At 63.0% G+C, this 11,387-nt stretch overlaps 1 protein-coding gene and 1 long non-coding RNA gene across 6 annotated transcripts in view; one reads left to right on the plus strand and one right to left on the minus strand.

The window, feature by feature from the left end:
- The window catches only part of ASPSCR1 (ASPSCR1 tether for SLC2A4, UBX domain containing), a 26,872-nt gene that overhangs the window by 9,909 nt on the left and 5,576 nt on the right, over positions 1–11,387 (plus strand). For 2 of the 5 annotated variants that reach the window (XM_045299934.1, XM_045299933.1), the window contains 6 exons: positions 642–697; positions 2,367–2,481; positions 2,947–3,047; positions 6,889–6,946; positions 7,866–7,939; positions 8,135–8,564. In XM_045299934.1, coding sequence (XP_045155869.1) covers positions 642–697; positions 2,367–2,481; positions 2,947–3,047; positions 6,889–6,946; positions 7,866–7,939; positions 8,135–8,564 — 834 coding nt within the window. The other 3 variants (XM_004709222.2, XM_045299932.1, XM_045299931.1) reach the window with 3 other exon arrangements.
- LOC123522760 overlaps positions 7,136–11,387 on the minus strand; it is a 6,058-nt gene continuing 1,806 nt past the window's right edge. The window contains exons 2-3 of the long non-coding RNA XR_006680983.1: positions 9,443–9,585; positions 7,136–7,967 (exon numbers count right to left, since the gene is read on the minus strand). This is a non-coding gene — a long non-coding RNA (uncharacterized LOC123522760). The remainder of the gene's footprint in view (positions 7,968–9,442; positions 9,586–11,387) is intronic.

Consider the following 11,387-nt stretch of genomic DNA (forward strand, 5'->3'; position numbering starts at 1 on the left):
GGTTGGCGGAGGCAGCGTTCCCGGGCGCTCCCTCGGATACCAGACACGGCGCACCCCAGCCTCCCGAGGCCGCCGGGGAGGGCGGAGTCCTCAGACCCACCCGTGCCCTCATCCCGGGGCACCCACTCTTCTCCGAGCCCTACTGCTCTGGGGCCAGGTGCGCGGGCCTTTGGACTTGGAAATTAGTTTTGATGAGTCACCTCCCGCGCTTTTACCAAAACCAGATGAGTACCTGCCGGGTAGGGGACACCCCTTTTCGGGTCCGGGCTGACAGGCTGTGGCCCGGAGCTAGGACACTTGGGTGAAACAGATGGGGACATACAGGGCGGTGGGGGCAGGTGTGCAGGGACAGGCTGGGCCAGCAGCGTGAGGTCTGCTCCCCGGAGTCTGTCACTTATTCTCTGTCCGTCATCCACGGAGGGTTGTGGAGTTTTAGGTGGAAGGCCCCAGTCAGTGTCTGCAGATCTTTGGGGTGGGGTGGGGTGATTTTGGAGCTCAGAGGAAGGAGACACCTGCAGGTGGTGCCCAGCGTGCTGTGGTGGAGTGTTCCTGTGGGCGGTGTGAATTGGCTTGCAAAGAAGTGGCCTCTGCCCTTTGCTGGCCTCCTGGCTCTGCCTCAGTGCCCTCTCCTCTCCCTCCAGGTCTTGGAGGACACATGCCAGCGGCAGGACTTCAACCCCTGTGACTATGACCTGAAGTGAGTGGGGCCTGGCCCCTCCGGGAGGAGGCTGTATGGGTCATCGCAGAGTGTAAGGGATGTGGGGAACCCAGCAGCAAGTTTGGATTTTAACCTGAGTGCAGGAGCATTGTAGGCGTCTGACTGTTTCTGCTCTGGGGACCCATCACATAGAAGTGCGCCCGGTGGCCTTTCGGTCCCTGGGTCACATGCATGTCCAGCCTCCTGTGACGCCGGACTGGCAGTGTGGCCACCCTGAGGTTGAAGGCTTCAGGAGAGGGGTCACTGTGTCACCCACCAGCTGTGTGCTATGTTTGAAAGGGTGGATGTACAAAAGCAGGCCGCCAGCACATAGAATGTGTCCCTGACCAGTCCCAGCTGGAGGGGCCCATGGGTCTTCTGCCCCATTTTGCTGCCATTGTAACTTGCAGAATCACTGTTGTAGCTGGGGCTGGCGGGGGTTGTCTCTGCTTCCCGCCCCTGTTAGGCTACTGGATCTCTGCAGGCCCAGGCCGAGCATCTGGGGCTTCCTGCCACCTCCTGGTGCCCTCCCTCATCGTGGGCCCTGCCCTAGATGTACTTTCCGTTTCCCTCAGGCTTTTCTGCCCAGCGGCCCCGGTTTTCAGCTTTTGTTAAAAGTACACATTGACATTTGTGGCCATGAGTGAGGTTTTGTCCAATCTCGGAGGCAGGGTTGGTAAGGGGTGCCACCTGCTGTCCTCCTCCCTCAGGACTGAGACTGCCCAGCGGCAGGCAGGGGTGTTTTTTTTAGGTAGGTGTTTTTGAGGTCAGCAACAATGGGCCTTACTGTGTGGCTCTGGAGTACCTGGGTACGGTTTGGGTCAGGGTAGGGGTCAGTGAGATCAGGGAGGCACCAGGTTAGGGGGCTCTGTGACCACCCGCTGTTCCCCTCTGCACACACCAAAGGGTCTACAGCAAAGCAGCTCTGGGTCTCCTTGTCCAGCCCGCTCCCTCTGCCCATTTTACCTTGTCTGGCCAAGACTGAGCTGGGTCGGAGGAGCAGGCCTCTGGCCTGGGGGTGGCCACACCAGTCAGAAGGCCCTCCTTTCAGGCAGGCCTGGGTCTTGGTGAAGGTTCCTGGGGGCAGATCCTGGCGTCCAAGCCTCTCGGGGCTCTGCCCTTTCTCATAGCACCTCTTTGTGGCTTCATGGCTTCAGAGCCCTGGGGCCAAGCTCTGTAGTCACCATGCTGGCCTACCCTCAGTCCCTGTTGGAGATGGCGCGGCTGAGGTGGGCCCCCTGCCCCCCGCCCCCCGCCTCTCCTGGCACCTGCTTGCCTGCTGCTCGCTCCTCTTTGGACCGAAGTCCCTAAGGCAGGGACAGCAGGAAGCGTGCATGTGGGCAGTTGGTCATTTCGGTGGGGGCCGGTGATGCTAGTGTGAGTGACTGTGGCGGCTTTGGCTGGGACGGGGCAGCGTTATTCTAGAACGTTCCCACAGTGCCGGGCGCTGAGTTCGCCCCAAGTGGTGTGTTCTGGAGCCTGATGTGTCTTGGCCCACCTGCCTTTCCTGCCCTTCATGTTTGAGGCCCTGTAGAGACTGTCCGTTTCTTCCTGCTGGAAGGCCCCTGGGGACCTGGAGGGCTATGTGAGGTGGTGGCACGGGGAGGACATGGTGTGGCGGGCCCACAGGGGCCGTGTGCAGTGTGGCCAATGCCGTGGTCTTTCGCAGGTTTCAGAGGAGCGTGCTTGACCTCTCCCTGCAGTGGAGGTTTGCCAACCTGCCCAACAATGCCAAGCTCGAGATGGTGCGTGCCTCCCGGAGCCGAGAGGGGCCCAAGAACATGGTAGGGGCTCAGCTCCCAGTACCCCTTGTGCAGGGGGCCCTTTGTCGGGGGAACTAGTAGGGTACCATACCTTGACTGGGCTCCCGGGCTGGCCCTGCTCAGTCACAGCCTCAGTGGCCCCGCCGAGCTGCTGGTTCTGCTGGGAAACCATGTCCGGGCGCCACAAGGGAAGGGCTCCCTCCTGGAGGCAGTGAATAAGCTCAGCTGCTGCTGAGATGAGTTTCGCCTCCACCCTGTGGTACCTTGCAAGAAAGGCCTGGCAAACTACTGCTGCAAAACTGATTCCTGAAAACCCTGCACAGCCCAGTTCTGCCCTGATACCCACACCACTTACACACACGGGGACACGGTTTTCAGTGTGTCCTGGGGAGGGACACAGCCTCCAGCATCCCCCCCTGGTGGCCACTCCTGGCCTCGGCCTAACTGCCACCTTCATCCCACCAATGTGCCCGTGCATGCCCGCAGGTCCGCATTGCGCTGCAGGTGGATGACGGCATTCGGCTACAGGACACTTTCTGTGCCGGCTGCACCCTCTGGGAGCTCCTCAGCCACTTCCCAAGGACCAGGTGAGTGGCCGTGGCCCGGTTAGCCAGCTGGCATGGAGGGCCTGTGAGCCCGCCCCACCTGCCAGCCTTGGGGCCCTGCAAGGAGCAGTGTTGGCCTGGCTACGGCTAAGGGCCCTCCAGCCCCTCCCTGGGGCCCTGCGGGGAGCAGCCCGTGGGGGTGTGCTTGCGGACTCAGTGTTGTTTGGGTGGCTTCCTGGTCTGCGATGTGTGTGGCCTGGTTCACGTACCAGCATTGGGCTGTTGGTGTTTTCTCCGTGGATGGCAACAGGAGCCAGGCTCCAGTGGGCCATGTGGCAGCAGCCTTGATGCCCACAGGGTTGCCCTGGAATTTGTCCTGCGGGGGGAGGGGAGGGCTGTGGCTCCATGCGTGTGACGGGTGGGTGGCTGGGCTGGCTGCAGGCCGAGGAGGTGGCTTTGGGAGTGCCCAGCCTGGCAGTGTCTGACACGTAGTCAGCTGGCCTCTCCCCAGCCACCTCTCAGGAGAGTGCAAGTCCAGGATGTCGGGACTGATGCCCTGCTTGGCAGATTGGGTGCCCCAGAGGGGTGCAGGCACACGCCATAGGGCATGGCCAGGTTGGTGTGACCTCCAGGCTGCATGGAGCTGCGCGTGAGGCACCAGGCTTCTAACTGCACAGCCACTGATTCAAACCCACCATCTGTTGCTCGGGAGAAAGACAAGGCCGCCTGTTTGCATCAAGTGTGCTGCTCACAGGAAGCTTGTGCAGGCTGCTGTCTGTTGGCCTGCTCTCAGAGTGGACAGAGCTGGGGTTTGCTGTGGGGGTGGCTTGTCTGCACAGTGGTGGCGTGGGGGACCCAGCGCTGAGGGCTGCCTTGTGGACCGTGCGGCAATCCCGAGTTCTCTCCTGGCATAACTGAGAGCCAAAGACTGAGGTAGGGCCACCTCAGTCACCTGCCCTTTCAGGGACGCCCATCTTTGCGGGAGCAGACAGCCTCACTATCCTGGTCTTTCTCAGGCGGCTGGCGGGCTGGAACCCACTGAGTGTGTGGTCAGCAGCCCAGGCTTTCCCCACAGTGCCACTGGGCCTCCCTGGCCGTCTCCCCTCAGTGCATTCTGACCTCGCGGCCTGCAGAGGCGCAGGGCTACATGTGCTTTGGCTGCTTGGGATCTTGGCCGAGGTCAGACCTGCGGGGCAGGAGGGTGGGCTTGGGTCTCCGGCTTGTCGGCTCTGCGCTTTCCCCCAAGACCCCAGGCCCCACCCAGTGCCAGATGGTGAGTGTGTGGGGGCGAGGCTGCGGGTCACCCTGCCTTCTCCCCTACACATCTAGCCCAGACTGTGGTCAGTCGGCAGCAGGGCTTCTGTCGGAGTGGAGTCAGCGGGCGTCCTCAGGGCACTTGCCCAACAGCAGATGTTGTACCTGTGTTCATGGGCTCTGCTGTGGTGCGTCTCGGAAGCCGCTGGCACCTGTCCATCTTGTTGTCCTGTGTCAACACCAGTCCAACCCTTGGTGGGCTGCTGAGCGGACAGCTGGGCTCCCGAGAGCCTGTGGGGGTCCAGGGGCAGCAGGACCCAGAGCCCGCTGCTGTGTTTGTGTGACCCGGCCAGACATCCTAGAGTGTGCACAGCAGATGTGTGTCCAGCACCCGCCCTGCTGCGTGTCCCCCATCATCCTTGCCCAAGGCCCCTTTCCCTCCCTCTTCCTCTCCCTACCTCAGCCATCTCCTCGACTTGAACTAAACCCAGGCATCTTGGGCTACTCTCAGCTTTCTGGGGCCAGACACCTGGCCCGGCCTGGTGCTGGGGTCTCACCTGCTGGTCTGCGTGCTCCTGCATGGGTCGGTCCCATGGCATCCCAGCCCATGTCTGTGCTGGCCATGTGGTCAACACAGCAACAACAGACAGCCCTCAGAACCTGGACTCACAGGTCTTTGGAGGGGGGGCCCTGGGTGAGCGGATCTCTAGTTCGAGGGAGTGGGGTCGAGCAAGCAGATGGGTGGCAAGGTGGGGGTAGGGCAGCCCTGCTCCCCTGGCTGTGAGAGCGTGTTGGGGGAGTGTCCTTGCTGCCCAGGGGAGGCCTGGAAGCGATTGTTGCCGCCCCTCCCCTTGTGTGCAGAGCTCACGACATGTTTACAGCCCCCCAGCTGGCCGGGCCTCTGCCGCCCTGCCGAGCCACACTTCAAAGACATCGGCCCTTTGATGTGCTGCAGCCTGTCGGCCTCCAGAGGCCTGCCGGCCATCACAGAGGGCCTGGACACTGGCACAGGCTGGGGGCCTGGGGGACGCCTTGCCTGGACGTAGTGTCCAGAAAGGGCTGGGAGGGGGACGGGTGCAGTGGCCCCAGGCCTCTTCCAGCATCTGTTCATCTGGGAAAAGTGGTCCCCCCAGCCCCCCATGCGCCTTGCCTCTTGGAAGGCCCCTTCCCTGACTGGGATGTCTTCTTCCGTGGGGTGGGAGCCAGGTTTGTCCCAGGCGCAGGCCCTGGGCCCAGCGTGCCACCCAGGGGGAGGGGTGCCAGCATATCACGGGGCAGGGGTGGGGCTGGAACCTCTGGGAACGGTGTCCCAGCAAAGCCTGAGACTTTGTGTCAGCCCCGCTGGGGGCTGAGATGGGAGGGTGTCCTTCTAGCCTGGGGTGGGTGCTCTGTTGTGTTCCAAGAGGTCATAGTGTGGGCCCCAGGCCCCGGGCACACGCTCTTGTATAATGAAGTGTCGCCGCAGCTGCGTGCGGAGTGGAGTGGATGGCTGTAACTGGTTAGAACGCAGGCCAGCTCCCTGACGGTCTGGTTGGGTGGACGGTGATGAACATTTTGGTCACCTGAGGACTCTCGCCCACTGGAGCACGCCCCCACACACGCACCCCACCTCCCCATCTCACGGCCTGTCCTGTACGTGAAGCGCGCAGTCTGGCCTGTGGTGTCTGGTTTCTTCAGTCACGGCCCTTAGAGGACAAGACGAGCCGTGGCCCATGCCAGCACGTGATTCCTCTCTCTGGCCAGACATGTGCTTCAGCAGGTGATAGCCTGCCGTGGTTGTGTTCCGTGTGTGTGTCCATCATCTCCTGGGTACCTCCAGTAATATTCCATTGGGCTGTATCCTGTTTGCCCGCCGTCTCTCGGTGGACGTGCTCAGCAATGTCCCTTTGTGCGGACAGACCTCGGAGTGTTTATCCACGCCTGTTGGTGGACACCTTCTGTCTTGAGTCACTCTTGGCTGACCTAGGGCTGCTGCTGGCTGGCCGGGACCTCTCCTGACACTGTCAGGCTGCAGCTTTGCCCCTTTGCCCCTTACCACCACCACCATCCCACCCCTGCCCCTGCCTGTGCCACAGGGCATGGCACTTGGTGCCTCTGGAAGTTGTCTGCTCTTTCAACCCAGGGGGAGCAGGGAGCATGGCCTGGGTAGCAGCTGCCTGTGCCCGCAGCAGGAGTGTGCAGGCTTCAGCGTGTGTGCTTGCGACGCCCAGCCTCCCATCCTAGTGCCCCTTGGGGTACTCATGGGGCGCTTGGGACGACTGAGTCACTGTGGCTACAGTGTTCACAGCTGTCATACAAGCGTGGCTGTCCCTATTGTGTCCTGTCCTGGGGCCGCCACGGCCGGGGCGATGGGGGTGGTTCAGAATCCCCCTGAGCCTGCTGCACCTCCATGGTGGCCTCAGCAAATCATGGGTGCAAGCCGTGTAGCAGACTGTAAGTCACCCTGCTGAGTTCAGCCTAACAGGGGCCCCATGGTGGCTGTGGGCCACATCCCAGGCTCTGCATCCTCCTGGCCGCCCCGCCCAGCATGCCAGCCTGGGGGCCCGCAATCATATGCTGGAGGGCAGGTGGTCCCTGGGTGGCCCGGCCTCAGCCTCAGCCGCCAGCACGATGCTCCGTCTCCTTCTAGGGGGTGCTTGGAGCAGCTGCATGAGGCCGTACCTGTGTGCGTGTACATGAGGGACGAGGTAGGTGAGGGCCCACCGCCTGCCCCTCCACCCACCCCAGCCCCTCTCCCCAGGTGGGCCTGGCAGCACTGCAGCGGCAGCTTCTGAAAGCGCGGTGTGTTTCATGGAAAAAGCCGCCGCCCGCTGCCGAGCAGCCTGGAGCCCCGCCGCCCTCCGCTGTTTGTTTTTGCAGCACTGCTCAAAGCCGAGTCACAAAAGTGGTTTCGTTTTAATAAATATTTGCTTTGCTCATGTTTTGATCTTTCCCAAACCTGAGAGCAGTGTGGGGCGGGCTTGGCCCTGGCACCCGCGCCCCGCCCCACTCGGCGCCCCCGCCTCACAGTGGCTGTCTGTTCCTGCTCTGGCAGTGTGCCCCTCCCAGCCAGGGTGGACCCAGTGGACCCCGTGCAGATGGCCGTGTCTCCCACTGGGCCCCCATCAGACCCACAGGGCCTCTGGAGCCTCAAAGGACAGGAGGGGGTGGGGTGAGGGGCTCTGAGGTTGGGTACTCTTTCCTACAGAGGACCTGCTCAGCGCCAGTGTTCCCCTGCAGGGGCAGTCCCAAGGGCAAAAGGCAGCTGGTGCCCTGCAGGAGGGGATTCAGGGCCTTCTGAGGGTACCCTTGGGAATGGGGGTGACAAGTCGGGACTTGCAGGTGGATGATGGGAGCTGAGGCAGGCTGGCATGGGGGAGCCTTGGGGCTAAGGAGGAGCAGGCTCAGACCTTGCTGTTGGGCACCAAGGGCTTGGGGGGCACCGAGGCCTGGGAGGTCACCCCACCCCACCCCCACACTGTCCTGCACTGGGAGGGTTTTGAAGGAGGGGGAAGTTTGAGGGCCTCCTGTGGTTTTTCAAGGTCTGCTCCCTTGAGGTCTGGGGTCTTGGCGTGGGGCCCACCTGTCCTGGACCACCTGTGCCACCTCCTTTGCCCTCTCCCTCAGGTGACGGGCCAGGCTGCCTTGCAGAGGACGACGCTGCAGTCGCTGGGACTCACAGGGGGCAGCGCCACCATCAGGTCAGGGGAGGAAGCACAGCTCCCTAGCCTGGGAAGGGAAACCCTCTCTCAGCCCTTTGGGCCCCCCTCCGCGCCTCCCCCCCCCCCCCCCCCGTGCCCCTGTGTGGACTTGCCATGGTGTCACTGGCAGGCCCCCGCTGGTGTCAGAGTAGTGGAGACGTGCCTGCGCCCTCCCCCTCTTGCTTCTCCCCACAGGTTCGTCACAAAGGCGAGCAGCTCAGCCTGCCGACCAGAGCCCGTGGGGGCCAGGGCCCCTGGCCACCCAGCACTGCCCATTGCTGCCGATCAGGCCGCCAGCCACCCTGTGCTTCCCTTGGTAGCAAGGGGACTCAGTGGGGGTGACCTGAGCCACCTAGAGGATGCTGGGCCCTCCAGGCCTGACTGCGAGGACAGCAGGGGCCCAACACCAGCAGACTGCCCACCACAGCTAGATGCCAAGGCACCCTCGCCACCTCCCTTCATTCCCTTCTCTGGAGGGGGCCAGCGTCTGGGCGGCCCTTCCGGCTCTGCTTGTACCCTGACGTCACTGTCCACCAAATCACCCAAAGCCTTGTCCAGCCCTGGAGGTCCATCTGAGCCAAAAAAGTCGAAGCCAGGCTGTGAGTCCCCACCGGAGCTTGAGTTGGTAAGGAGGTGGTGGGGCCTGGCTACTCCAGGGGTCTTGTCCTGCTGCTGCATCCACGCGGGTACACGTGCTCAGCCTGGTGCCGGGACAGACCGGCACGAACCCAGCTGCCATCATTGGGTGGGTGCTGGCTCCTTGGGCCCTGCACAGTTCCCGTCTCGGACAGTCTGCTGGAGGAGAAGCCTCGGCTTCCCCCACAGAGCTGCTGCTGGGGGCAGGTGGGCTTTCACTAGCTCCAACCTGTAGTCCCACAGCCTTGCCCTGCTGCTTCCCCTCCTGGCCTCACCTCACCTGCCACGCCTCCCTTGGGGCCTCCAGCAGCAGCCCCTTCTCCACCCTGTGGCCCAGCCTGGCACCCAGCTGCGGGCCTGGGAGCCCATGTCTGGGGCTGGGAGCTGAGGTAGGTGGTCAGTGTGCCCACTGCAGGCCTACACTCCCGGGGACAGTGCTGGCTGTGAGGAGCGTGGCTGTCACTGGTCGGTGGCGTGAGCAGCTGGCCTGGCCAGCCCTGGAGTCACAGCGCTAGCACACTCCTTCCCCTCCGCGGCGCTGGATGGGCTTGGCTACATACTGCAACCTTTGTGGGGACATGCTGCCTTGGGGGCAGCACCTCACCCACCCTTGCTTGCCGCTGCAGGTCCACACAGGCAATGGGTGTGGGAGCCTCCCCGGGCCACTATAGCTCAGCCTCCTGCACCCCCTTCCCCCCACTCCTGTATACCCTCCCATATATGTCCCCACACTCCTCTGCACACCCTCCCATACCCTCTTCTCCCTTTCACACATGCTTTTTCCATACCTTCTCCCCCAGCGTCCCCCCTCCCTGGTGATCTCTCGACCTCCTCCCTTGTATTTGACATTCCCTGTGCCCCAGTCACCTGCTTCCCTCTTACGGACACTGCACGTCCTTTGCCAGTTGCAGCCTCCTCGCCATCCCAGGGAGTTCTTCCGGCTTGTGCCCCGGGGTTCTCTTCTGCCAGCTCTGTGGCTCGGTCTTTTTGCAAGGTCTTTTATCACGGGCCTGGTAGGTGGTGTGAGGTAGGGACCCACTGAGGAAAGGGAGGCACTCTTCTGCAGCCTCCTTTCCAAGAACCTTCTGGGAGTTTCCTGTGATGTCGCAAGGTGTGTTTTCTGTGTTTCTGGCACGTGGCAGTCGTGCTCGGGCGCCATGCGCACTGCCCACCCGACCTTTGTCCCCTCATCCCTGGAGAACCAGCACTGCCTCTCGGGCCTCTTGTTCACAGCTGTGCACTGGGGACTCTGGGCTGTTACACAGCCTTTGGATGCTGTCACTGCCGCCCCTCCCAGGCTCCCTGCTGAGGGTGGGTATACTCTGATGGAACAGGTGCCCCCGTCCCCCTTAAGCCGTCCACAGGCACATGCTAGGAGCATCCTCAGCCTCGTAGGCAGACCCAGGACGGACGGCGGGGTCTCTGTACATGTCCCTTGGAGCATCCTTGACCCTTGAGACACAGAGGTGGCTGCAACCCACTGTTGTCTAGCCCAAGCTAGCCAGTGACATGTCCTGGGTTGATGGATAGACAGATGGACATCAGTTCTGTGCCAGTGGTGCTCTGGGGCCGGTACATTGGCTGGGCTCTCTGGGCCTGCCCGTCTGGGGCCCCACACCCTGCATGTTGTAGCCTTGGGGACAGTGGGCATGGAACAGCTCCCCTCTACCCTGGTCCGGCCCCTCGGCCCTCGCATAGCCCCTTCCTGATCATCCCTGGCCTGCCTTCTGCTGGCCGCACCTCTCGGGGCCTCGGCCTCTGCCCTTGGGCAGGCCTGCCTTAGCCTCAGGGTGGGCAGTATGGACTTGGGGTGCACACAGGCCAGTCTGCCTGTGGTTGCTAGAAGGAGGAGCCTTTCTCCCCAGCGCTGTGCCTTGAGGGCCCCTAGCCCCTGAGGGGCCTCCCCATCCTGTTGTTGCCAGAGTTCCCTTCCTGTCAGTACTGAGTGGGCAGAGACCTTGACACTGGGAGCCAACTCCACCCCCACCCCCCCAGTCCCTGGGGCCTGGGGGCTGCCTTGTCAGTTGGCCAACCCCTGGCTGTCTCTTTGGGGGGCCTGTCTCTACCCTACCCCCCTGGCAGGGCCCCCCTAGGCAGGAGGAGCCGAGCAGGGAGGGTTCCCTAGTGTGTGCGCTGCCCCTTTGATCTGGGCATGCGGCTGATTGATTGCTGTGCTAGCGTCCCGCCAGCCTCACCCTGGGGCGCCGGCACATGCCATCTGCTCTGTCCCTCTGGTCCCCTGGGAGAGAAGGAAGCCAGGCTTTGGGGGACTTCAAAGGTGCACGTTAGCAATCAGGAGGCGGCCTGGCTCCCCATTAGCAGGAGAGGCCCTTCTGTGTGTGGTTTGCTTCAATGGGGCGGAAGGCAGTGGGGGCGGGCAGGCGGGCCCGCGGCTCTGCCTTTGATGTCAGTAATTATTAGAAGGTCCTCCCTTGGGGGGGGGCTGGGCCAGTGGCGCCCCCTGGCCTGGCCTTTGAAGTCCCTGAAACACACACACACCCCCTTTCCGAGCAGGCACGGCTGCTGCCTCTGAGGCCTTGCAGGCACATGTGCGCCGTTCATGGGTCAAGCGTGCCTGCCCCACGAGGGGCCTGGGGCTCCTTGGGCACCGGGTGGCCTGCTGCCTTGTCATCTTCCACCTTCCCAAGGGCAGGCATGGGGGCCCAGAGCACCACAGGCAGCAGGGGTACCATATGGTGTGGGTGAGAGGGTGGTGCCCAGGCCTGGCTAACTGTCCCATCTTCCCAGGGGCTACTGGAGAGTCTAGGTCTTGTGGGTGAGGACCCCTGGCTGCCTGCCACTCCTCTGCCTG

Source organism: Echinops telfairi, unplaced genomic scaffold, assembly GCF_000313985.2.
Source record: "Echinops telfairi isolate 266 unplaced genomic scaffold, ASM31398v2 ScPeMD7_7458;HRSCAF=8496, whole genome shotgun sequence".
NCBI lineage: Eukaryota > Metazoa > Chordata > Mammalia > Afrosoricida > Tenrecidae > Echinops > Echinops telfairi.